This window comes from Mycteria americana, chromosome 1 (assembly GCF_035582795.1).
Source record: "Mycteria americana isolate JAX WOST 10 ecotype Jacksonville Zoo and Gardens chromosome 1, USCA_MyAme_1.0, whole genome shotgun sequence".
Classification (NCBI taxonomy): domain Eukaryota; kingdom Metazoa; phylum Chordata; class Aves; order Ciconiiformes; family Ciconiidae; genus Mycteria; species Mycteria americana.
The window spans coordinates 48,810,349-48,834,968 of NC_134365.1; the positions used below are offsets into that span (position 1 = coordinate 48,810,349).

General features: G+C 45.3%; 1 protein-coding gene across 1 annotated transcript; it reads right to left on the reverse strand.

Annotated features, from left to right (window-relative positions):
- Positions 1-3,756: 3,756 nt before the first annotated feature.
- On the reverse strand, positions 3,757-17,539 carry LOC142414324 (uncharacterized protein C12orf50 homolog). The gene is made up of 8 exons (XM_075511832.1): positions 17,253-17,539; positions 14,738-14,902; positions 13,330-13,407; positions 13,127-13,240; positions 8,192-8,311; positions 7,801-8,004; positions 5,102-5,193; positions 3,757-3,834 (listed from the first exon to the last, which is right to left on the reverse strand). Exons 1-8 carry the CDS (start codon positions 17,416-17,418, stop codon positions 3,757-3,759), a joined length of 1,017 nt encoding a protein of 338 aa, XP_075367947.1. The 5' UTR covers positions 17,419-17,539.
- Positions 17,540-24,620: the final 7,081 nt, after the last annotated feature.

A 24,620-nucleotide genomic window follows, 5' to 3' on the forward strand; every position in this document is an offset into this window, starting at 1 on the left:
GAGCTTTTTGTTTCCCAATCTGAGCCTTTTTCTTAGAAACCCGATACCCTGCCAAGCCCAGAAGGCTGAGCAAACTGATGGTGGGTTCCAGACATGCCTCATAACTGTCAGAACCACTTAGCACATCATCAGCATATTGCAACAATGTTACAGCATCATGATGATTTTGCCATCGTTCCAATTCTCTGGCTAGTATGTTACCACACAAGGTAGGGCTGTTCTTGAATCCTTGGGGAAGGACAGTCCAGCAGGGTTGTGTCCTTTGTCCTGCAGTTGGATTCTCCCATTCAAAGGCAAAGATGGTCTGGCTCTGCTCATCCACAGGTATACAGAAGAAGGTGTCTTTTAAATCTAACACTGTGAAGGGAGTATTCCTGTTGGCCATTGTCGTAAGGAGGGTTTCTAGAGCACAGGTCCTATGAGGAGCGGCTGAGGGAGCTGGGGTTGTTTAGCCTGGAGAAAAGGAGGCTGAGGGGAGACCTTATTGCTCTCTACAACTACCTGAAAGGAGGTTGTAGAGAAGTGGGGGTCGGTCTCTTCTCCCAGGTAACAAGTGATAGGATGAGAGGAAATGGCCTCAAGTTGTACCAGGGGAGGTTTAGACTGGATATTAGGAAATTTTATTTCACTGAAAGGGTTATCAAGCATTGGCACAGGCTGCCCAGGGAAGTGGTTGAGTCACCATCCCTGGAGGTATTTAAAAGACGTTTGCATGAGGTGCTTAGGGACATGGTATAGTGGTGGTCTTGGTAGTGTTAGGTTTACGGTTGGACTCGATGATCTTAAAGGTCTTTTCCAACCTATACGATTCTGTGATTCTGTGATTCTGTGAGGGTGTATGGAGTTGGAACCGCAGGGTGGACATCTACTGTCCTTGCATTAATTTCTCCTAAGTCCTGTACCAGTCTATATTCAGAAGAATGGGGCTTCTTTACAGGTGGGATGGGAGTATTAAATTCTAATTAACAGTCCCGTAACGATGCATGTTCTAAAAAGCAGCTTATTATAGGTTCTAATCCTTCTTGGGCCTCCAGCTTAATGGGGTATTGTTTCTTTCTTACCGTTTGAGCTCCTGGTTTCAGTTCAGTCTTTACCGGGGTCGCATTCTTTGCTCGTCCGGGCATCTTTGATGCCCACACCAGAGGTATGACCGCATTCAATACTTCCTCTGGAATATTCCTTTCTTCATTAGAATCTTTCTCGGTTAGCAAACATATCTGGGCTTGCCAGGCAGGAACAGGCAACTGAACAGAGACTTTACAAAAAGTTAGTTGTGCATTCAGTTTACAAAGTAAATCCCATCCAAGCAGTGGTAAGAGGCATTCTGGCATATAAGGGAACGCATGAGTTAATTTAGTATTTCCAAGTGAACATTGCATAGGTTGTCAAAACGGCCTTAAAATTGTTTTCCCTGTTGCACCAACAACGCTTATTTTAGTTCTACTTAAGGGTCCCCTACAACTAGTTACGACAGGATGTGTGGCTCCACTATCAATGAAAAAATCTTTTATTTCATTCCCCAGCTTGGCTGGAACAGCTGGGGAAACTTTATCCACCTTCTGTGTGATTGACAATAACTCAGGTTGTCATGCCATCTGCACTGTCTACCTTTTGTAATTTCTTTCTTATATCTGCTGTCACTTGACCAATAAGCAGCATGTTAAATAACTTTGAATTGCTGTCATCTTCCGCATCCGGATCTGTCCATTTTCGAGCTACCTCACACAATCTCTCATAGAAGGCTGATGGGGTTTCCTTCTCCCCCTGCCTTACTCATCTAGTTTAGATAAAGTCTTAGGCTTTTGCACTTCATGTTGAATCCCATACAAAATTAACTTTTGATATTCCTTTACCCTCTGTAATCCCTCACTTATGTTTGGATCCCACTCCGGATCCTCTTTTGGGAGGTACATATTGGTATTAGACACACCCTCTCCCTGCTCGCCCCCGTTGTTGGATCAGCCCCTTCTGTAGCCCTCTCTAAAATCGTTCTCCTCTCCTCAGTGGTAAGCAAATATTCTAGGAGAGCCTGTACGTCTCCCCAGTTGGGATTATGAGTCATCATTACAGTTCTAACAGTACTATACATTCCTTCTGCATTGTTTCGATTCAGTACAACAAGATTTTTCCTTTTTCTCTTTTAGCGCATATATTCCAATCTGATGTTTAGAATCCATTAAGCCACATTTCTTCCCAATATTTCAGTCATTTCTTAATGCGGAAAACATATCCACATAAGGTATTTCATCCCATTTTTCAGTTCTCCGACAAAACAACATTAATTGCAACATAGTGTCATGTTTCAAGGATCCATTCTCAGCCCATTTTTTACCATCTTCCAATTGATATTGTGGCCACCATTGATTACTTTATCGTTTTAGCTTATTTTTAGTCATGGGATCCCCCCGCATTTTATTCCAGTTCTTCAGGATGCATCATAGAGGAGAGCAAAGGGGTGCCTCCTGGGAAGCAGCAGCGCCCATGTCGGTACCGAAAACACCCAGCGTTTCCTACACAAACCAAAACAAGGGACATCTCCCTTCATTACTCAGAACAGAACAGCGTGTAGAAACAAACAAAATTATGCTACGGCTGCATATCGTTCCTGATGCGTTTATGCAGAGCCCAGAACAGAAGAAATGCTGCCTGCTTCCTGAGAGATCTTGCCCCTATCCCACTCTTCTCATATCCCCCCCAAATATACCTCTTTTCAGTAGCGTTGCACCGTTGTGTCGCTTACCACCCGACTGCAGGAGAGGAGCTGAAGGAGTCCCCCATCAACAGGTCGGTGCGCGCTGGAGTCCACGCAGGTCCCTTCTTCTCTCCGTCAGATGCGGCAAGACAAACCGGGCAAGGCTGACAGCGCAGTCCCATCTGGGTCACCAAAACTGTTATCCCACAAGTGTGAGGTGGTTTACCTGGTGTGCGAGACACCATTATACACACAGGGCAGAGGTATTTTCTTTCATGTCTGCGCAGAGGTGGGTGCTAGGTGGTCATTCCACAAAGCTAGCACAAACTTTGGTCGTGCAAGTGCAATATTTATATGTCCTAGTTATACATATGCATAAGTAATTCCACAAAGCAGTTTTCTATTGGTTTACATTTCTCTTATTTCAACTTAAAGCTGGAGTGCTACTTGAATATTCTGCGCCTGCTCATAGGTGAGGGGTGTGTGCTTGGGCCGGGGTCTCAGGCTCAAGGGGTGTGATTTTTAGTATTATAATGAGGATAGTTCATGAAAGGCTGCTTCTTATCACACTTCTGCTAGCAGTTTCAGATTGTCCAAAAACATCTTAATTAGCTTACATATTTCGCCAGGATGTGCTTTACTCCCAAGGACAGTCAGGCTTGATTAGACGTTCCACATTCCAGCATGAATCCCTCTTACCAACTTTACGCAAGTCCCAGCCTTCCACCAGCTCCTGATTGACTACACTAGGGCTTGTTACCTGGGAGAAGAGACCAACCCCCACCTGGCTACCACCTCCTTGCAGGTAGTTGTAGACAGCGGTAAGGGCTCCTCTCAGCCTCCTTTCCTGCAGGCTAAACAAGCCCTGTTCCCTCAGCCACCGCACGGCAAGGCACGGCACAGCCTGTGCCTGCTCAGGCTAGCTGTGTTGTGGGTCACTCTCTCCTCCATGCACAGGGCGCTGCCGGTGATGGAGTCGGGGGTAGGAATCGGAGAGAGGAAGATGTTTTGTTGATTTGAGGTGCAGAGTTTTCTGCAAATAACTTGAAAGTTGAACGATGAGTTCAAACAAGGCATACTTTGGTGCTTGTCAATTCAAGGCAGTCAAAGCTCAGGGGAATTTCTTTTAACTCATCACAGTCCTGTTACAAGCAAGGCAAATAGTGTAGGTCAAACAGAATGCATCTTTATTTTTCTTAGGTACATTTATGAATATACAAACACTCTTCTTAAACACACATTTCCATTTTTGTCAGTTTCTAAATGTTACAGTGTACTTCCTGCTTCTTCTTCTTGGAATTTGCAATGTTGTCATCTTTGGATCTCCAGCTGATAATTTCCTTACTTCAAGTTAGAATTGACGCACTCGCTTCATCTCTTTCTCCTGTCTACATATCCTTCTCCTTTTAAATTCACTTCCATGTCTTCTTGGCTCTGCTGTCAAAATAGATGTACAGAACATTTTGGGCATCATTTGCTAGAGTCAAACTATATACTCTTTCAGAAACATTTTAGGAAGTAAACTTTCCTCACTTCTAGAAGCAAGAGAAATAAAAACTGTCATCCTAATCTAATTCACCGGTGTTCCAAAACGTTCCCTTCAAGTCTTTTTCCTCTACAACCTTCCCAAGCAGATGTTTGAGAACCAGCTGGTACTTGCACAAAGAAACCAAACATGGTAGCAAGCCTGGTGAGGGGTTACAGAAGGTGGTTTTTGGTGCTTTGCATCTGTGTGGTGCCTCCACAGAGTTACATCTCAGACTGGAATCAAAACAGCCTCGTGCTGAGTATGGAACTGCCCTGCTACGTCCATGGGGGACGCAGAGATGGGAGAGAAGCAGGAAATGCCACAATGAAGCAGAGAGTGCAGACCAAGGATTTGGCCATTCATGCGAGGGACACGAGACAGAGGTTCTAATCTCTGCTTTCAAGGCAGCTGTAAAATGTATGAATGGTCCTTAGGGCGTCTGGTGAATGTTTTGGAGCCTGCGTCCTCTTATGAAGTTGAACCTCGGCTGATCATCGTTCCGCTATTGCAGATGCTTCACAAGCAATCAAAGAGAGAGACAAATGGATCACACTCATACAGCCTCTACTGCGCTTTGTCCAGTGCTACAAGCCAAAACCCACTTCTTGTAGCTCCTCGCTTTAAAGGCAGGTACCTATTTTGCTTTCGTACCAGGAAGATTGTGGAAAATTAGAAATCACGGGTTAGTTCTACAGGCAAAATTACATGTCTGCAAACAAATGAAACTATGCTCCGCTCTTTCGGACTACTCAGCATTGCTTAGAATCTTGTGGGGTTTGGTTGGGGAAGTTTTAAGAGCAATTGTACATTTTCTAGGTGGGGAGAGACATGTCACTTTTGCTCAAAAGACTGAACTGTCACAATTTCTATCCAGCAGTTACCTGACTGGTTGTTTTAACCTTGGAGAAGGTTTTTGCACGTGGATATCTGTTCCTCCAAGTTGGTGCGTTGTAAGATCCTGAGGTGTATTTGTCTATAGAAAAAACATACACATTATTTCTTAATTTCAGCTACAATTGCACAGAATCATAGAAATCGTTGGGGTTGGAAAAGACCTCTAAGATCATCTAGTCCAACTGTCAACCCAACACCTCCATGCCTACTAAACCATGTCCCGAAGTGCCACGTCTGCAGGTTTTTTGATCTCCTCTAGCAATGGTGACTCCACCACTTCCCTGGGCAGCCTGTTCCAATGCTTGAGCACCCTTTCAGTGAAAAAATTTTTCCTAATACCCCATCTAAACCTCTCCTGATGCAACTTGAGGCCATCTCCTTTTGTCCTGTTGCTAATTACTTGGGAGACGAGACTGACACCCACCTCACTACAGCCTCCTTTCAGGTAGTTGTAGAGAGCGATAAGGTCTCCCCTCAGCCTCGGTTTCTCCAGACTAAATAATCCCAGTTCCCTCAGACGCTCCCCACAAGACTTGCTCTCCAGGCCCTTCACCAGCTTTGTTGAGGTGCTGGACACGCTCCAGCACCTCAGTGTCCTTCTTGTAGTGAGGGGCCCAAAACTGAACACAGTATTCGAGGTGCGGCCTCACCAGTGCCGAGTACAGGGGCACGATCACTTCCATACTCTTGCTGGCCACACTATTCCTGATACAAGCCAGGATGCTGTTGTCTTTCTTGGCCACCTGGGCAAACCGCTGGCTCATGTTCAGCCGGCTGTCAACCAGCACCCCCAGCTGCTTTTCTGATGGGCAGCTTTCCAGCCACTCTTCCCCAAAACTGTAGCATTCATGGGGTTGTTGTGACCAAAGTGCAGGACCCGGTACTTGGCCTTTACAGAAACCTCATACAATCGACCTCAGCCCATGGATCCAGCCTGTCCAGGTCCCTCTGCAGAGCCTTCCTACCCTCAAGCAGATCAACACTCCCGCCCAACTTGGTGTCATCTGCAAACTTACTGAGGGTGCACTCAATCCCCTCATATAGATCATTGATAAAGGTATTAAACAAGACTGGCCCCAAAATTGAGACCTGGGGAACACCGCTTGAGACTGGCCGTCAACTGGATTTAAATCCATTCACCACAGCTCTCTGGGCTCGGCCACCCAGCCAGTTTTTTACCCAGCCAAGAGTACACCCGCCTAAGCCATGAGCTGCCAGCTTCTCCAGGAGAAAGCCTTTAATGAAAGTTGCTCGTAGCCCGATCTGGGAATTAAATATTACATTAGCTGAAGTATCCATTAATGCATCGGTTGGATCACGTCACCTCTGAAATACGAGCTAGTCTTAAACACCGACTTTCTCTCTAGGACTTTAAAGATCATTTGTAATCTTGCAGCGTTTCCATCAGGCTCACAGGATCTTCCAGATGAGGTAATTCTGCTACGGACATCCTTGACTTGACCAAAGTGACTGTTCCTGTGTTGCAAATCTTCCCAAAGGCATCACTTGCTTTTAGATTAAACGAATCCCTAATCCAGTCTCCTTTTTCATCTCTGCTTGCGAAAGCACTGGATGCAAGGGAAGACGATGTTTTTGTGCTAGGCAGTTCATTTTGCATCAGAGTATGCTGCCTAACGACTAACCATTTTCTGTAAAATTTGGTTAAAAGTTAATATTATTAATACTCTGGTTTTCTGTTAAGTCCAGCTTAATTCCGTTAATTCCAGTTAGTAATTGCACAAGACCCCTACAATTTTCAGTTTATACCCAACATGTAAGGCTTACCATAGTTTTCCATTTGGGTCCCAAATCTTCTGTTTGTGTCAAGCTGATTCTTTTGTCTGGAGCATTTCCCACCACGTGGCTCAGGAACTGCTGCAAAGAAAGGTAGCGAAGATGGTAATGGTTGTTCTTATGACAAGAATGCTGATCACCTTTTACTGAAATGCTCTATCCTTTTTGAACCTGGAAATTTGGTAAGATGTATTCTTCACATTAAGAATGTTCTCCCTGTAATGTCCATACCCGTCTGCCCACATTGAATCAAAGCAAACGTTCAAAGAAAACAGAAAAACCCCACAACTACTCGTCCCCGAGACGAAGCAGGGATGTTGGGATTCACTTTGCTTAACTTTATTCAACTGAAAGTAGGGGCTGCTCTGTCTGCAGGAGGTTCCTTTTATTGGCAATTAAGACAGGGAGGCACCTCAAGATGGAGATTCGGCCCAGCTTAAGAGCGATGACTGAAACGGGCAAGATGACATCACTTTTTACACTTACGATGATTTAAATTGTTTACCAATAAATTATTAAATATTTCAAAAGAATAAGTCACATAAAAGATGCTGTAAAAAGTGGGGATCGGTATATTGGTGCACATCAGCACGTCATTGCATTCACGCCTCTTTGTTGGCAGAGAAATGGATTCCTGCTATGAAGGTGGCTCAATTATTGTTCATGAATATTCTGTCTGACTAATTGTAGAGCTTCAGAAAGCTTTACATTTCTGTCTGTGGATACTGCTGCAATCTACGTATGAAAATTATGCTGGGTCAAACTTACTCTTGCCTGTATTTAGGCCTAAATAACTTAATATTCACCTGCAGGGACAAAATCGAAAGCAGCACAATACAGACAGGCATATTTGCGGCATTTTAAGAATCCTCCATTTTAAGCTGGAACCCACCTGCAGATCCATTGAGCTTTGGTTCTTGAGTGGCGGTGACAGTACGGTAGATGACGTATGCTGATCTTCGAGGTTCTGAAGAACTGAAATACGTCTTTCTTCCAGTTTCTCTCACACAAGGAATGGAGGAAGCCGTTTCATCATCCTTACTTTGACCCCTTTGTTGGTAACCTTGTTTTACTTTGGGGTCTGAAGTGTGGATTCCTAAAAATGAAAAAAACAAGCAAAAATGTTGTGCTACTACTCAAAATTTGACATAGTGCAGGAGACTGGAGGCTGGAAGACAAGGTTAAAAACATGTTCTTTGTGGATAGCCCAATCCAAATATATTCAGTTATTTTATTTATCGCTTGACGTTCAGCAATGCGAAGCTGATGCTACAGTATATTACCTCCATTTGCAAAGGATCTACGATCTGGTCTGGGAATACTCTCTGTCGGTGCTCCCCTTCCCGAACTCCCTCCTTTGCTTTTTGTATTGTTGATTGTTGTAGGAATTGTATTACCATCACCTGGAAAGGCAACAGAAAGAAAGTTGTAGCTGCTTGTGTGTAAGCACAGGGAATGGCACTGCCATTCTCTTCCTCCCACCGGATGAGCTAGCAATTAGTTTAGTGCAATTTCCTTTACCCTCTCCTTTTATGTTCTTCTTTCTCTGTTGTTAGTTTTTTGGATCCTGTATGATGTTTTTACCTGACTGAATTTATGGTATTTTCAAGGTGCATGTCATCATAGTACCTAAAGCCTCAGAGAACTCAGTAGAAGACATGCTTTGGGGAAAAATCTCTAGCCTTTTCTCTGAATGTATCTGTATCTCAGACTGTCTCAAGAGCAGCTGTGAACACAACCCCCTCATCCCCTACTCTCCTCTAAGTGCTGACTACCTGCCCAGATACATCCTTCCTCTACACTGCATAGGTGCTGTGTGGAGCTCTGGAACATCCATGGTTGAGCCCGTGGAGACCAGTGCGCTCCGAAGGACACCTTCTGGCTGAACTATGAATTACTTCTTCTGTCTGTAGCATCTAGGTGCATCCTGGACACGGGCAGGTCATGAACATAACAAAAGACTACAAACAATGCGGCTAAAATTGTAAGAGCGTTGGTTGCCTAGCTAAGCCCACTTCCAACTACAAACAGAACTTGACAAAGCAAGCTGCAGTATAGAGTAGCCACAGCGCTCTTCACCTGGCCCCTGCTACTCTGCAGGAAGACGTGGCTTTGCCTGTTCTTCCTTTTCTCCTGCTAACATAAATAAGCACTTTTGGTTCCTCTCAGTTCAGACCAGAACGCAGCAGAAATTCTGTACTTCTGCTTCAGCTTATGGGGTACTTTAAAGCCAGAATCTGTCCTTTTTTTCTTTTTACTCCAAAACCGCAAAGTAATAATCAGGTAACCATTTCCCTACAATAATCAAATTGATACATTTTCTACACTTCCAAACATATTCTAGAATTCTCTTGTGAGGAAGGTAAAGCCTATCCATCGAGGTACTTAGGTGTAGGTATTTTAATTTGCTGAATGTGACTAGTTCTTAAGTACACTTTATCAAGTGTTACGCTATTTCCTTGACCATAGAATCATAGAATCATTTAGGGTGACAAGACCCTTAAGATCATCAAGGTCAACCATTAACCAAGCACTGCCAAGTCCACCACTAAGCCATGTCCCTAAGTGCCACATCTACACGTCTTTAAATACCTCCAGGAAAGGTGACGCAACCACTTCGCTGGGCAGCCAGTTCTAGTGCTTGACAACCCTTTCGGTGAAGAAATTTTTCCTAATATCCAATCTAAAGCTCCCCAGGTGCAACTTGAGGCCATTTCGTCTCATCCTAGGGCTTGTTACCTGGGAGAAGAGACCCGACCCCCACCTGGCTACAGCCTCCTTTCAGGTAGTTGTAAACAGCGGTAAGGTCTCCCCTCAGCCTCCTTTTCTCCAGGCTAAACAAGGCATGTTCCCTCAGCCGCTCCTCATAGCACCTGTTCTCTAGACCCTTCACCAACTTTGTTGCCCTTCTCTGGACATGCTCCAGCACCTCAATGTCTTTCTTGTAGTGAGGGGCCCAAAACCGAACACAGTGTTCGAGGTGCAGCCTCACCAGTGCTGAGTACAGGGGAACGATCACATTCCTAGTCCTGCTGGCCACACTCTTTTTACTGGTTCTATTAAGGCCCATGCTCTTTGAGATACCACCTACATTCAGATCTGGTTTACTTGATGGAAGTGGAAAGTGCACATCACGTCATGTGATCAAACACGTGGGCATCAAAGATTTTGGTAACTCGGGGACTGATCCTGCTCCCATTGAATTTAACAGAGGATGCAAACTGGCTAAAAGAAGCAGAACTGGACCATAACATACCTTTCCCATTGGAATACTTGGATGCAGCTGGTTCTTTTTGCTGAGGTAGTGCCTGGCGCCCTTTCCCTTCAACAAATGTGTTCCTCTGTGCCACAGAACCATCACCTCCTATAGGAAAGGAGTCTCACAAAGTTATCTATACTCAAGAGCACCCTGAGAAGTGTGAACAATGCACAGAGTCTGCTCTTCTTATAATTACATTAGCTTTTAAACTGAAATGAATTAAAAAATGCAAAGAATACAATGAAACCAAATAGCTGATTCGTTAAGGCTCACAAAAAATTAGAGAAACAGTCCGTTTAAGAAGCTTTAAATACATATGGGTATGAGCAGAGATTTAATTATAGAATTCTTTCTCACTGGCAACTCTTTATTACTGAGAGTAAAGAACATCTACAAGAAAGATGCATTTTGTACGTAAAGGTCATAGGAAGAGAAGTAGCACGTACAATACATTTGTACTGTGCAATACAGTTCTGGAGCTAGAAGGTGCGTCCCAGTTTGCTCAGAGCTAGAGCAAGCATCCTGTGCGTGGTACTGCATTAGTTTGCATTGACAAACTAAGGGGGGGAAAAGAATGCTACAACAATTCCTATTACTATTTTTACCACTAATCAATATTGATGAAGAAAAGGGATTAAATACCACTAAGTAGTAAGTAAATTCAAGGAGAACAGGAGAACTTCAACCTCAATGACATGATTCTGTACTGAACTCAGTGGGGCAAAACACTGTGTCTTCATTAAGATCAACCGTGGGTGTGCAGAGGGGTCAGCTCCCATTACACAAGATGCAGCTTTACTATTTCTCTGTATGAGAACTGAAAAATACAAAGCCTATTCATCTTGACTTGGGATAGTCTCACAAACATAACAGTTTTTGAAAGCATTTTAACTTGTTCGCACTTCTACACTTGCTTTCTTCTAACTCCACAGAACCATTTCTTTTCCAACATTAAGCAGGAAAAACATTAACTCTACTCAGCAGAGAGGATGGGTCTTTTGTAGTACAATCCTAAGACAAGCAGAATCATAAACAGTGCTTTTGATTGTTATAATTAATGGTGCAGCATGAGAAAGAGCCTCTAGAACCTAAAGAACAAAGAATAACCCAAATATAAAATGGTGAAGTTTAATACATGCGTATTCAGGTATTTTATTTACTGCGTGACGTTCAGCAATAAGAAGCTGATGCTAAAGTATATTACCTCCATTTGCAAAGGATCTACGCTCTGCTCTGGGAATACCCTCTTTCAGTGCTCTCCTTCCTGAAGTCCCTCCTTCGTTTTTTGCATTATTAATTTCTGCAGGAATTGTATTACCATCACGTGGAAAGGCAACAGAAAGAAAGTTGTAGCTGCTTGTGTGTAAGCACAGGGAATGGCACTGCCATTCTCTTCCTCCCACCTCTGTGAGCTAGCGATTAGTTTAGTGCAATTTCCTTTACCCTCTCCTTTTATGTTCTTCTTTCTCTGTTGTTAGTTTTTTGGATCCGGTCTCGTGTAACTGAGGTATGCCTCTCATGCTCTCTAAGAAAATAGCATCATACGCAGGTTGGCCTTTACTTTGGGAGTGTGGCCCCAAAGTAAAGAACCAGCTACAAATTACCTGCTCGTTCTTTAGCTTCTCACTTTTCCTGACTGATGTTTATGACTCCTACCTGACTGAATTTATGGTATTTTCAAGATGCATGTCCTCATAGTACCTAAAGCCTCAGAGAACTCACTTGAAGAAATGCTTTGGGGAAACATCTCTAGCCTTTTCTCTGAATTTATCTAATTCTAAATAAAGACATATATTAAAAGCTCATATATTAAATAAATCTAAAATGTTTTAAATGTAGAATTGAGATGGAAATAATTTTGAACAATTCTGCTGAACAATGGAGGCTGGCATAAGCGTCGGTCAAAAAAGCATGACTTCACATGTCTGTAGTCTTGGCAATGGAGACAATTTTTCCATTCCCATTTTTTTATTAGCACATCATCCTACTCAAATCTGTTTTACATAAAACAGTATCATCAAGAATTTATCCCTGAAATTTACACAAAACAAACAATACTATTCTTTTTTATTAAAAGTAGCAGGTCATACTTCTGCCCAGCAATTTTTCATGACTTATCTCCTGATTCCTCTGGTGGGTTGTTACAGTAAGAACATAACTCTCGCCTAAAATGGAATGATATATTACTTGCTCAGTATAAAATCTACAACAGATTTTTTTTGGTCATGCCACTTGGTCAAGAATGAAGGAGACACATAATAAGGGAGGTAAATACTTATGAATTTGTATTCCTTTGACCTTAATTATGTTGGATAAAGGCCAGCATTCAAAAAAAAAAAGGAACTTCCTTGCTCTTATTTTTATAAGAGACTTAGAGGGGATATTTACTTCATCTAAATTTAGTTATACGAAAGTTTGATGTATCGCGACATTTTGTCACCTAGACACCCAAGACAGCCAGCAGAGAGCGTGGAGCACCTCCAGGAAAGGGACTCGTCTCACCTTTCTTTGGCACTACCTTATGATGCAGTAAATAGCCCCCTGAGAGTGCCTGTCTCTCTCCATTTACAACAGAGAGCCTAGGTGAGAAATTTAAACTACATTCCTAAGCTGAGGATGGTTAAAATTAGAGTACATAAATCTTGATGGTGAAGACAAATGATATGAAAGACCCATGTTGTGTATCTCAGGAAAGTGCACGTAGGGTTAATAGCCCATTTCTACCTTTTCCATCTACAGTCGATGCGGGTAGTCACCACGTGTGTGACACTGCATATCTATATCTACCTACCTCTGGGGAAAAATTAATGAAGTATTTTTATGCTCTTTCTCATATGCTCTCTTTTATTGTCACTAAATTAAACAAGCGGGGAGGAGGGGCACACTATGTAATAGTTTCTTCCTGTAACAGTAATTTTAAAAGCAGTAAGCATTGTCCAAGAAGATGACGAGTACTTGCCTTTCTGCAAGTCTCGCTCGGTAGCTTCCAAAGGTAGTAGCTCATTGTTCCGAGGTGAAGACACAGTTTTTGTCGACTGGTGTTCGTGAGGGTACTGAATCCCGTAATACTCTCCTAAACATACCCCAAGAGGGAAAAAAACCCCAAGTTTACTATATTGGCAGCATTGCTGTTTAGGAAAGAGTGACTCATTTCATATTTACCAGATTTATAGCATATTTCCTTTATTGCTCTTTCCTCTTCAATTTCTGCAGCAGTCTTAGGCACCCAATCAGAAACGTCTGCAGGAAATAATTTTCAAAGGATTACTAGGTATCTATACAAAAACCTTCAACAATTCTTAATAATCAATACCATGGTGGGTTTCATTTCGGTCACGTGCTTTTTTTTTTCTGAGTGCAACCTCTGCTTCTGGACAGAAAAATGATTCCTTAATATGAGGTATTTCCAAGAGCAATGGAATTGCAGTTCCAACACATGTTTAAGAAGCTAACGTGTGTTGATTTAAAAGGACTCAAAAAGATCTTCAGGACTCATTTTCAAAATAATCCGTCTTTCACACTCAAGAGGAAGTCTTGTGATTAAACATGTCTCCAGGGAGTGCTTGTCACAAAACCTCTGCCCACAGTTACTCTCCGTAATGCCTGCTGGCAGAGCTGGTGATGTGAGTGCTCCCGGTCGGTCTCTGTTAAGGCTACTAAGATCAGCAAAGCCCTGCTTTTTAGATTGTTTAAATTCATGTGGCTTACTCAGACAGAAACTGAGTTAGGAAGCACTAACAGGCAGCCCTGCCAGCCAACCTGAAAGGGCAGGGGGAAGGTGAAAAGTGGCTTGGGGCTGCCTGAGAACTAGCACAGTAATTTGCAGAGTGCACACGTGAGAGTAGGTTGTTCTCTCACTTTCACTCTCTGGGAATGTGCAATTCAGTCCTTCCCTATGAGGCTCTCATCTCTAAGTGAATTACAGTCAATGATTTAACTACATTTAAAAAGCTAATATATATATGTGTGTATATATAAAATATATACACATTCATTTAAACTAGTGAAGAGTTTTGTATGGATTCTCCTTGCCCGATTAAGGATTACTTTCTGTCATAAAAGGTGGCTGCCTACAGAGTTTAGGAAATCAGTCAAACAAATGATTTAAGTCGAAGTCACACAACTGTCTTTTGTAACCAAACCTGTGACTTCACCTTCAGTGATGAGTGTGGCCAGCCCCTGTTCAAAAGTGTGTTGCCCAGAAAAGAACTACCTCCTAAACTTGTAATTTCATCCCCAAATTCTCAGACATTTGGAAGAGTATTTGATGGCCACCTGAAGCGTGGATCACGTTTTCAACTCTATTTTGTGAAAAAGAGGTGTGTGAATTATACCACTATTGAAATAGACAGCTAGGCATTTCACAGGACTTACAAAATGTTGCCTTGCTCACATCTGGTGAGTACCAGTTCCAAGAGTTTGGGGAGTAGCTGGAAACGATGTTAAAAACCTGACAACAACTCTTCTCTAAACATGTGAGGGTTATTATCATAACTCAATTGTGACGTACATTGTGAGGGTCAAAAAACCCCATTCTACTTCCTCGTAAAAGAAAGAAAAAACTGTTTACAGTTCTCTTCCTCTTCATCGTCCTCTTCATCGTCCTCTTCGTCGTTGAGGTTTATAATCAGTGGAGGGTGAATTGGTAGTAGAATATTCTCTTGCTTTCTGAGTGATTCTTGACGACGGGCTGGCTGCAGAATCCCTTCTTGGACACCCTGTTGCAATGGGGCATCTGCAGAAGAGAACATTACATTTATTTTATTGGGAGGGAACTAGAAGGTCAAATACAGGTGCAGACCAGCAGGTAGAGTTTTGAAATGATGATCAGACTGAAGGAATCATTCAGTAGACACATTGTGCCTTTTAGGCAAAATCTTCTGCGGAGGTTGGCAAAAGAGCATCTTCCAGCTACAGAAAGTATGAAACAACAGGTAGATACTTACAACACAGGGAAACGTGTGCTTAGTAATACCTGGGCTGAAGGGAGTCAATGAGTTTAGGACTCCACTGGTGAAAATAGTTTAAACATGCTGAAGAATAGGCAGGCCTATATCACTCCCCATGGCATTAATTTTGAAGGATTTAGCAGTGCTAAGCACAGGATTACCCATTCCGAGCTTGTGGGCATTTTTTCCTATCAAAATTTTCTGAATCACAACTCTCTTTACGAAGTACAAAATGTAGATTTTGAGAAAGAATATGAAGTTCATGAAAATAATTGACACTTAATCAGAAGAAGAAGATCAGGAAAGCTATTCTTTTCCTTAGCAGTTTATATCTACCCATCATCTTTGCAGCAAAACTATTTCACTACTGGGATAGCATTTTCTGAGAGCCAGGAAATGCAATGGGCTGAAAATAAAAGTGACGAAAAATGGTGAGCCTATTGGTATAGTTCAAGCTGACCAAGCTGCAACTAGAGATACAATCAGGATTCTGTGCATGATATGAAAAATAGAGACGCTGGATGTGTTTTCCAGTTTTAAAGGAGGAAGATCAAGCGTGGGCATTTTCTTTTATGCCAGTTGTTGTTATTCTTGTGCATCTCTTGCTTGCCTCTGAGCAGCACGTGTATCATACTAAACCCAGTTTAATAACACTCCTGTGGATCCGATTTGTTGTCTCTCATGCAAGAGAAAGTAAGCTACAGCACTTGAACTTGATAGAGCCTTTTTCAATGTCCAGAACAGGGTATTATGAGCTCCAGGGAGTGTAAGCCAAATGAAACTTCAATTACTTTAACAAGATTTCTACGTATTGACGTGAATAAATGCAGTTTTAATGTTTGCAGTGTTGTTGTGGAGCACACGGCCTTTCAACTGATCCATACTGCAGTCAAAAGAAAAAGGGTTGGGTCCATTTTCTCCTTCTGATCGTTGGACGCTGCTCTTACACAGGATGCCCTTGTCCATAGTGCCTCTTGGGCATCGTCTCTGACTCGCACCACACCCAGCAGCGTGCCGACGTGGTGTTTACGACAGCACTAGCTGTCCCGGGCCGGTGCTGTGGATGTGGGAACTGCACTAAAAGCAGTATGGACACTCCTAGAAACAGCACTCAAGTTCTTGCCTTGGTCCTCTGGGGTTAGTTAGGCTCAACACGCCCAGATATGACAGGCTGCCTTTTCCTAGGGGAATTCCAGGAACACAAGGTGTTTGCCTCTGCCTAGAGGTCTTTCTGGCCTTCTCTTACGACACCTGTCCACAGCTCTGTAGATAAGGCCCAGGAACACCTAGATTTTAGTCCACTTGCTCACGCATCTATGTCAAGTCATGCTGACTTGCTCTCACTCCTGCTTCCCCCCCATATCTGACATCTGTCTTGGTTCCCTGCCCTGGACTCTTACCCTGTTCCGGGTTCCAGCTGTCTACCAGGCCTCCTGGTAGACAAGAGCTCCCCTTAGAAAGGACTGAGGAAAAAAACCCAAATTGTAACGGTGGCTTTTTCCAGAAGTACTCTGATTTGCAGCTATTGTACTGCCTTACACACTGTTACTGGACTTCAGTGGCCTGCATCCAATGTTCAAGCCTGACAAATGTATTCAGAACAATGAACTGGAAATACATCTGCACACACAGCCCTGTAATCTCATGTTATCTGCACAAGGGGTGTCTCATCCATGTAACATGCTGTGCTCTGTCAACAGCTATTGCTACTACTGGCCCTGCCAACCTCCTCCCCCCACCACACACGCTACTCATCATTTCTCTTAAATGATTGCCTGCCTGCTAACCATTTTCACTCCTAGAGAGACTGAATTGAGCAAATACCCAAGTAAAGCAACATTTTTACTCCACGGATCTTAGCAACCTAAATTGCCATTTGTGACCGCATCTTTCATGTCACTGATAATTAGGAAGATCCGTAACACGACAGCTAAAAATATTCACGTGGCTACCGTATTCAAACGCCAATACAATTCCTTGCTTTGCCTTGAGCTTGCTGGGACAGCAGATCATACCTGACTGATTTCCCACACTACATTTCTTCACCTTAATATATATCACGTAAGCACTGGAAGGACATTTTTGTGTATTTACTTACTCTAATGAAGAAATTGTTGAGAAAATATTTTTACTCACTGTTACTAGGTGGCAAAAACAGTCCATTTATGTTGCGAGCTTTACTATGATGGAAGGCACAGGTGATCCTCAAACAGCCTGAGGGTTGTGTTTCCCAGAAACAGGAGATGTTGCGGTACTTTTGCTGCAGGAGAAAACAGTTTTCAGATACTGTAAATATAACCATAAAAATGGAGTAAATAGATTAGTACACGGTGTACTGCTGTGACTAGTACATGTGACGAAGATTGTGGGGGACCACGCTCTGCTATTTTAGGGCAGTGAAAGTTATCTTTAAAGTTATCTGAAGCTCCAGACACCTCCAAAGTGATCTCAAGTCAGGTGAATGGAGCTTTCATGGTGCCAAACTGTTCCTGGATAAGAATAGGAGTAAAGCAGTCTACTTACTGTACTGCAGGCTCTTCATGAGATGCTGGGAAGAAAAAACATCTGTTAGTCACTTAATTGAAATGGGGCTCAGATTCCCTTCCTGCGCAATGGGATAATCGGGTCAATCTCAAATGAAATCTGCTGCACAAGTGCACATCTTGCACTAGTGCTCTCTTACTATTAAAGGACATGGGCCTATGGGAAAAGAAGGAGTGAGAAACAGAACCCAGAAAGATTCCCAACAAAAACTGGAAAACTAAAAATTTGGGAATTGATGTTCTGAGACTACTGTCATTACACTGCTCACACCATCTCCCAGATGCTTTTATAGATAACAAACAAAAGCCTAATGGGAAAAAAAGAATAGCTACCTGGATTTGTTGAATTATTTGTTTAGTTATTGCTGCTTCACTCATACATATTATCACAGCGCTGCTCTCCCTCTATTGATCGATACGTCGCCAGCTAAAAAGTCTGCACGATATTGCAGAGAGAGCACTTTCAGAACGAGAGTCACTTTGTTAGTCACACCTGAAATCCTTTTTCTGTACCTCTGCCTTATTAAAGTTTAGGGATTTTAGCATCCTCTCGGATTATGCAATTCCCTTATCCTTATAACCGGAGGTATCTTCCTGAAGCACATGACAAACTCCTACTTCCAAAGAGGCAAGTGCTCATGACCATTATCCTGAACACAGAAACTCAGGTTTATGTCCAGGATATGAACTACATGCCAGCTGAGAGCTGTAAATGCTAGGCTGCCGGTTATTTCTTAACAAGTTTCTGTGTAATTGTTTAAAGGCAAACAAAGTCAGGCTTGAAACTATTGGAATATTGGAAGGTAACTTTCGCCCAGTTCCAGACATTGACAGCTGGGTCTAGGAGCAGCATCTCCAAAACATGCCACTTTTGGACTGTCGTCAGTACAACTGGGCCATCCACTGAGACACGCTGGGGTCTGGAGCAAAGCCCATCTCCCAGGCATTAACGCCTAAATCCCCGATGCTGGAACGGATGCAGCAACGACGAGCCCTACACACACCCCTGGATTTTCACCAGGCGGAATATAAAGATTTCTTTCAAGGACAAAACCATTCTGAAGCACTTGGTTTTAAATAACTGATTGTGCAGAAACTCAGGAACCCCCTGTAAACTGAAATTATAAACATGGCCGATTTATTCAGAATCAATATAATGTTGATTCAATAAGGAAGTGATGAGTGGTCTTTATGCACAGTTTTCAACTTGGGTGTTCCTTGAGTACCTGAAATTCTCCATCCTTTAGATGACCGTTAGCTCTTCTCACCACTTCTGAAAATCAGATAGTTGCTCTCCAGATGCGGCCATGACCCAGACAGAGCGACAGATCAGCTGCTAACTTTACATAATAAACCTCCCTTTCAACACAGATATCTCAAGAAAATCAAGGATACCAACCACGCTCAAATCTACAGCATTTACCTGTGCGTAGGGCGAAGAACAATGGAAATAGCGGTCACTCCCAGCTGCGGCCATTGTCACCTCTTGTGCTTCTCCTCCACTCTCTTAATACCGGCAGAACATACATGAAAACGGTAAAGCTGTCAACAGTCAGGCAAACCCTAATCTTATCCTAAAACCAGTAGTGTTCTTTCAAAAACGGGACCTTCACCTCATTAGTTCTGCTGCTTTTCCGAAAGAAAACTCCAACAGGCGGCAAAATCCACTTGAACGAAGGCAGTGGTACCTTCTCCAGCCTGCTTAAACCGACGAAGGCAGTTGCCAGCCGGTATAGAATGTTACAGTTGCCACATTCCACAGTTGCCAATGGCTCCTCCAGCTCGTGACATCAGCATGATGGTGCTATGTGACCTGTCCAGCTTGAACATCTTCCTTTCTCTCCATTGCTTCAGAGAAAAGTACGGAAAATCGGACCGTTTCAAAGAGTCTCCCATTGCAGTGTTTCTTGAACGTCAAATGGAACAAACCCATTTGGCAGGGCTTAAATAATACCCAGCTTCTTGCCGTAGGAGCTGTGGTCTTAGAAAGCAATCTTTGATACCACAAAGACAAACCTTAGCCTTGACTCTTTTTGACCAAAAGCCTTGTGCCCAAGGTTTTTCTTACTGCGCCTCTTTCTTTGGGTGGGCGAACTTGCTGCTTCCCGTTAGTACACTGTTAGCTGTTAACTGCTTACATTGTTGGGGTTCATTGCTTTTTCTTGCTTCCATGATGTCCACTGCCACAGCTCAAGCAGAACGAACAGCCTACGCTGGTGTCCCTAATTAACACCTCTGTTCTCAGGCAGGTCCCAGGCTGCCTCTGAACAAAAAATGTCTAGGGGGGCACATGAAGTTTCAGTCCTGGAAAATGGTAAGCCATGCTGTGATCCGCAGGACATGGGGTCAAATGTACAACACTGAGTGACATCAGTGACTTGGAGATGGACACTTCAGAGCACGGTTACATCAGAGCCCAGGAACTGAGGAGGAAAACATAACGGGAAGCGCAGAAAGGGAAAGGAGCCGCGACCTCAAAGGAGAAGGATGCCATCGCTTGAAGAGTAATAAGGCTCCAGATGGAGCCAAAGAGAAGGGAGGTAGACACAAGGCAGAATTCAACAACAAGGACTAGTGGATCATAGCACCACCAGAAGTGCATGTGGCTGGTGGTTCCCTGGCAAAAAAAAAAAAAAACAAACCAAACCAAACCAAAAACAAACCACCACCACTGGACTGGAGGGACTAATCACCAGAGCACACCTGTACTGTACGCCATTGGTCTGCCAGTGGGAAGGGCGGCAGCTGTGTAAATGAAAAGCAGGTGCCAGTGACTCCATGGGCACAAATGCTACAAGGCTGGCTCAGCGGTGCTTACACCCAAGCCGGGGGAGAAGTACAAAGTCACTTCAGGAAAAATTGAGGAAAGCAGAGGAGGGCCAGGAATAACGAACTGTCAGTGGGCAGGAGCAGCCAGAGGAAGAAACTGTTAACACCGCCAAGAGCTCTCCTAACAGGGACTCTTTGTAGCGATATAGCCGTGCCTAAAGGAGGCATAGAAGAAGGTACGGTCAGAAGAATGAATTCTGTATTGGGTTTGCGTGGCAAGGTTTGGATAGCAGGGGGGCTACAGGGGTGGCTTCTGTCAGAAGCTGCTGGAAGCTTCCCCCATGTTGGACAGAGCCAATGCCAGCCAGCTCCAAGACGGAGCAGGCTCCTGGTGGGACCTGTGGACCCATGGAGAGAGGAGCCCACGCTGGAGCAGCTTTGCTGGCAGGACTTGTGACTCCCCATGCTGGAGCAGTCTGTTCCTGAAGGAGTGTACCCCATGGAAAGGACCTACACTGGAGCAGTCTGTTCCTGAAGGACTGCTGCCCCTGGGAAGGACCCACGTTGGAGCAGTTGGTAGAGGACTGTCTCCCGTGGGAGGGACCCCACGCTGGAGCAGGGGAAGAGCGTGAGGAGGAAGGAGCTGCAGAGACAACGTGTGATGAACTGACCACAACCCCCATTCCCCGTCCCCCTGCGCCTTTAAGATCTAGGTTTTATTTCTCGTTACGCTACTCAGATTTGATTGGTAATAAACTAAATCAGTTCCCCGAGCCGAGTCTGTTTTGCCCGTGACGGTAATGGGTGAGTGATCTCTCCCTGTCCCTCTCTCGACCCACGAGCCTTTCGCTGTATTGCCTCTCCCCTGTGCAGCTGAGGAGGGGAGTGAGAGAGCGGCCTTGGGGGGCACCTGGCGTCCAGCCAGGCTCAACCCACCACGCATGCCAAGGTTGTATGGCGAGGCAGAGAGCCTGGCGAACACAAGGAGGCAGCTGTGCCGACGGAGGCGAGCCCAGAGCCGGCGAGGTGCCCACACCCCGGGGACAGGGCACCCATGCCCCAGGCCCGGGCGTGCGGCCCCCTGGCAAGCAGAAGAGACAGCCCGAGGAAAGGCTGCCCGCCCAGGGGAACGGCACCGCCAACGGCTACCGGCCGCGCGACCGGGCCCCCACGCGGCCGCCTCGGCGCGGCGCCGAGCACGGCCGGGGCGGGGCGGCCCTGCCACGGCGGGAGCCGCCGCTGTGGACAGCGGAGTTGCCCCAGGCCCGCGGCCGGGCTGGGCGGCGAAGGGCGGCGGAGAGCGGCGGAACCCCCGCCTCGCCGAGGGCCGCTGGAGAGAGGCGGCCGCGCCCCGCCCCGCTGTCCCCGGCGCACAGGTCCGTCGCGGGGCCGCTGGTGGGCGGGCGCGGGGCGGCGCAGGCGCAGTTGCGGGTCGGCGCTGGGCCGGCGGCGGGAGCGGGCGGCGCCGTGAGGCGGCGGGGCGCGGTGCAGCGGCAGGTGCCGTGTCTGTTCGTGACCGAGGTGAAGGAGGAGCCGTCGGCCAAGCGGGAGCGCCGGGTGGCCGCGGCGGCCCGGGGCCGGGCGGGAGGCGCCGGGGCCGGGGGGAGTCGCTGGGCCGCGGGTAGCGGCGCCGCACGGCGGGGCGGAGCGGGGTGGAACAGAGCCGGGGGAGAGGCAGCAGCAGCGCCCGTGTCAGACCCGGCCGGCGCGGGCCGGCTGCGGGGAGGGGGACAGCCGAGTGGCGAGAGGTTTGGCTGGAGATGTTGAGCGAAATGCAGGGCAGAGGTTTGCCTGGGGCTGCCCCCTTAAATGCGGGCAAGAAGGGTGGTTTGGGAGCCGTTTGAGCTCTGTGCCGCTCTTGTTCTGCCCAGTGCATGCGGGTGTTCACCCTGATGTCGTGTTGGCTTTTTCTGAGTGTAGGGAACAGTCCTGGCGAGGAATGAGGCCACTCCGAGATGACCGCACGGGGAGCTTGTGTAAAACCATGCTGCCGTCCCCTCCTGTGAGCCTTGTGGGGAAGAAATGACTCTGTTTTGAAAAGTCTCTCTGTTTTGTGGTGTTTTGGTTTTGGTTTTTTTTTTTTTTTTTGTGGTCAAAGGAATATCAGGCTTCTGACAGAAGAATTCATTGGAGGCTGTGAGACGTGGAACACTTACCAAGGTGAAAGTAATGGAGCCCAATCAAAGTTATTTCTTCCCGAGATGGAAGAGGCAGTGTTGGGACAGCTTGGGGTGGCACTCACCTGTCTAGCTCTAGACCTCCAACTTGTGTTTCCCGATTGTAGTGGCAGCACCTACTGCTGCCTGTGGGCTGCATAGTGAACTGGAATCCATCTGGGTGAGTTTCTCCCGTTGGTGTTTGACTTCTGAAGGCAGTCGGAAGTCTGCATCCACACTTCTGGGCTTCGTTTAGAAGTCAGTAAACAAAATGTCAGTACGTTAATTGTTCAACTCTCAGTACCAATACCATCTTGATAATGGTCATGTTTTGTGTCGTGGTTTAGCTTTAGTCGGCAAGTAAGCACCACGCATCCGCTTGCTCACCCTCTCTCCCCTCGGTGGGATGGGGAGGAGAACTGGAAGGTCAAAAGTAAGAAAACTCCTGTGCTGAGGTAAGAAGAGTTTAATAATTGGGAAAAAGAGGGGAAAGAAATATAAAATAATAATAATAATAATACATTATAATGAGAAGGCAAACAAGGAACACTTCTTTCTTTGCCCTTTGTAAGTGGAAGAGTCTTTAGTTGACAGCACTGGTCCTAAGTATTTAACAGCAGGATGCTCGTGCCACCTTGCCTTCCGCTGGTCTGTGTCTTGCACTACCACGGTGCTATTGACTTTCAGCTCCAAGCGGCAAGCTTGGAGCAGCTAGTCCTGATGGAATTCTATTGGCCTCATAAGAGGGGAAGGCACGTCTTGACATCGTGCAGCGTTGGACTGGAACCCTTCTAGTTTATCTGCAGTATGTAAAGTGGAAGGCCAAGTCATCTCTAAATACTACTCAAGAACGGAAAAGAGGGAGAGAGTTTGCAACTAGATTGCCTTTGTTCTTTTGTCTTGGAGCATTTTGCAAACTGTTGTGTCTTGAAGAAACAAGGGTGTATTTCAATAGTATTAGAAATCGGCAATACAATGTATAATAGTGGCCTTCGAGAGGCCAGCTGCAAGGAGCAAGAATCCACATGAGCACAAGGCAGTAACATAGCCACGATGAGGGTTTAAAATGCCTGTCTTCTTTTCAGCCATTTAAAGTTTTGGCCGCTGCAACTCTAAGTGGACAGGCATTAGAGGCAGATATATACAGTGCAGTGCCTACTGCAAAGGTGGACGGACGCTGCTGTTGTGTAACTGTTATCCCACAAGTGTGAGGTGGTTTACCCGGTGTGCGAGACGCCAATATACACACAGGGCAGAGGTCTTTTATTTCGTGTCTGTGCAGAGATGGGTGCTAGGTGGTCATTCCACAAGGCTAGCACAAACTTTGGTCATGCAGGTACGATATGTATACGGTCTAGTTATACATATGCATAAGTAATTCCACAAAGCAGTTTTCTATTGGTTTACATTTCTCTTATTTCAACTTAAAGCTGGAGTGCTACTTGAATATTCTGCGCCTGCTCAAAGGTGAGGGGTGTCTGCTTGGGCCGGGGTCTCAGGCTCAAGGGGTGTGATTTTTAGTATTATAATGAGGATAGTTCATGAAAGGCTGCTTCTTATCACACTTCTGCTAGCAGTTTCAGATTGTCCAAAAACATCTTAATTAGCTTACATATTTCTCCAGGATGTGCTTTACTCCCAAGGACAGTCAGGCTTGATTAGACGTTCCACATTCCAGCATGAATCCCTCTTACCAACTTTACGCAAGTCCCAGCCTTCCACCAGCTCCTGATTGACTACACTAGGGCTTGTTACCTGGGAGAAGAGACCAACCCCCACCTGGCTACAACCTCCTTGCAGGTAGTTGTAGACAGCGGTAAGGGCTCCTCTCAGCCTCCTTTTCAGCAGGCTAAACAAGCCCTGTTCCCTCAGCCACCGCACGGCACGGCACGGCACAGCCTGCGCCTGCTCAGGCTAGCTGTGTTGTGGGTCACTCTCTCCTCCATGCACAGGGCGCTGCCGGTGATGCAGTCGGGGGTAGGAATTGGAGAGAGGAAGATGTTTTGTTGATTTGAGGTGCAGAGTTTTCTGCAAAT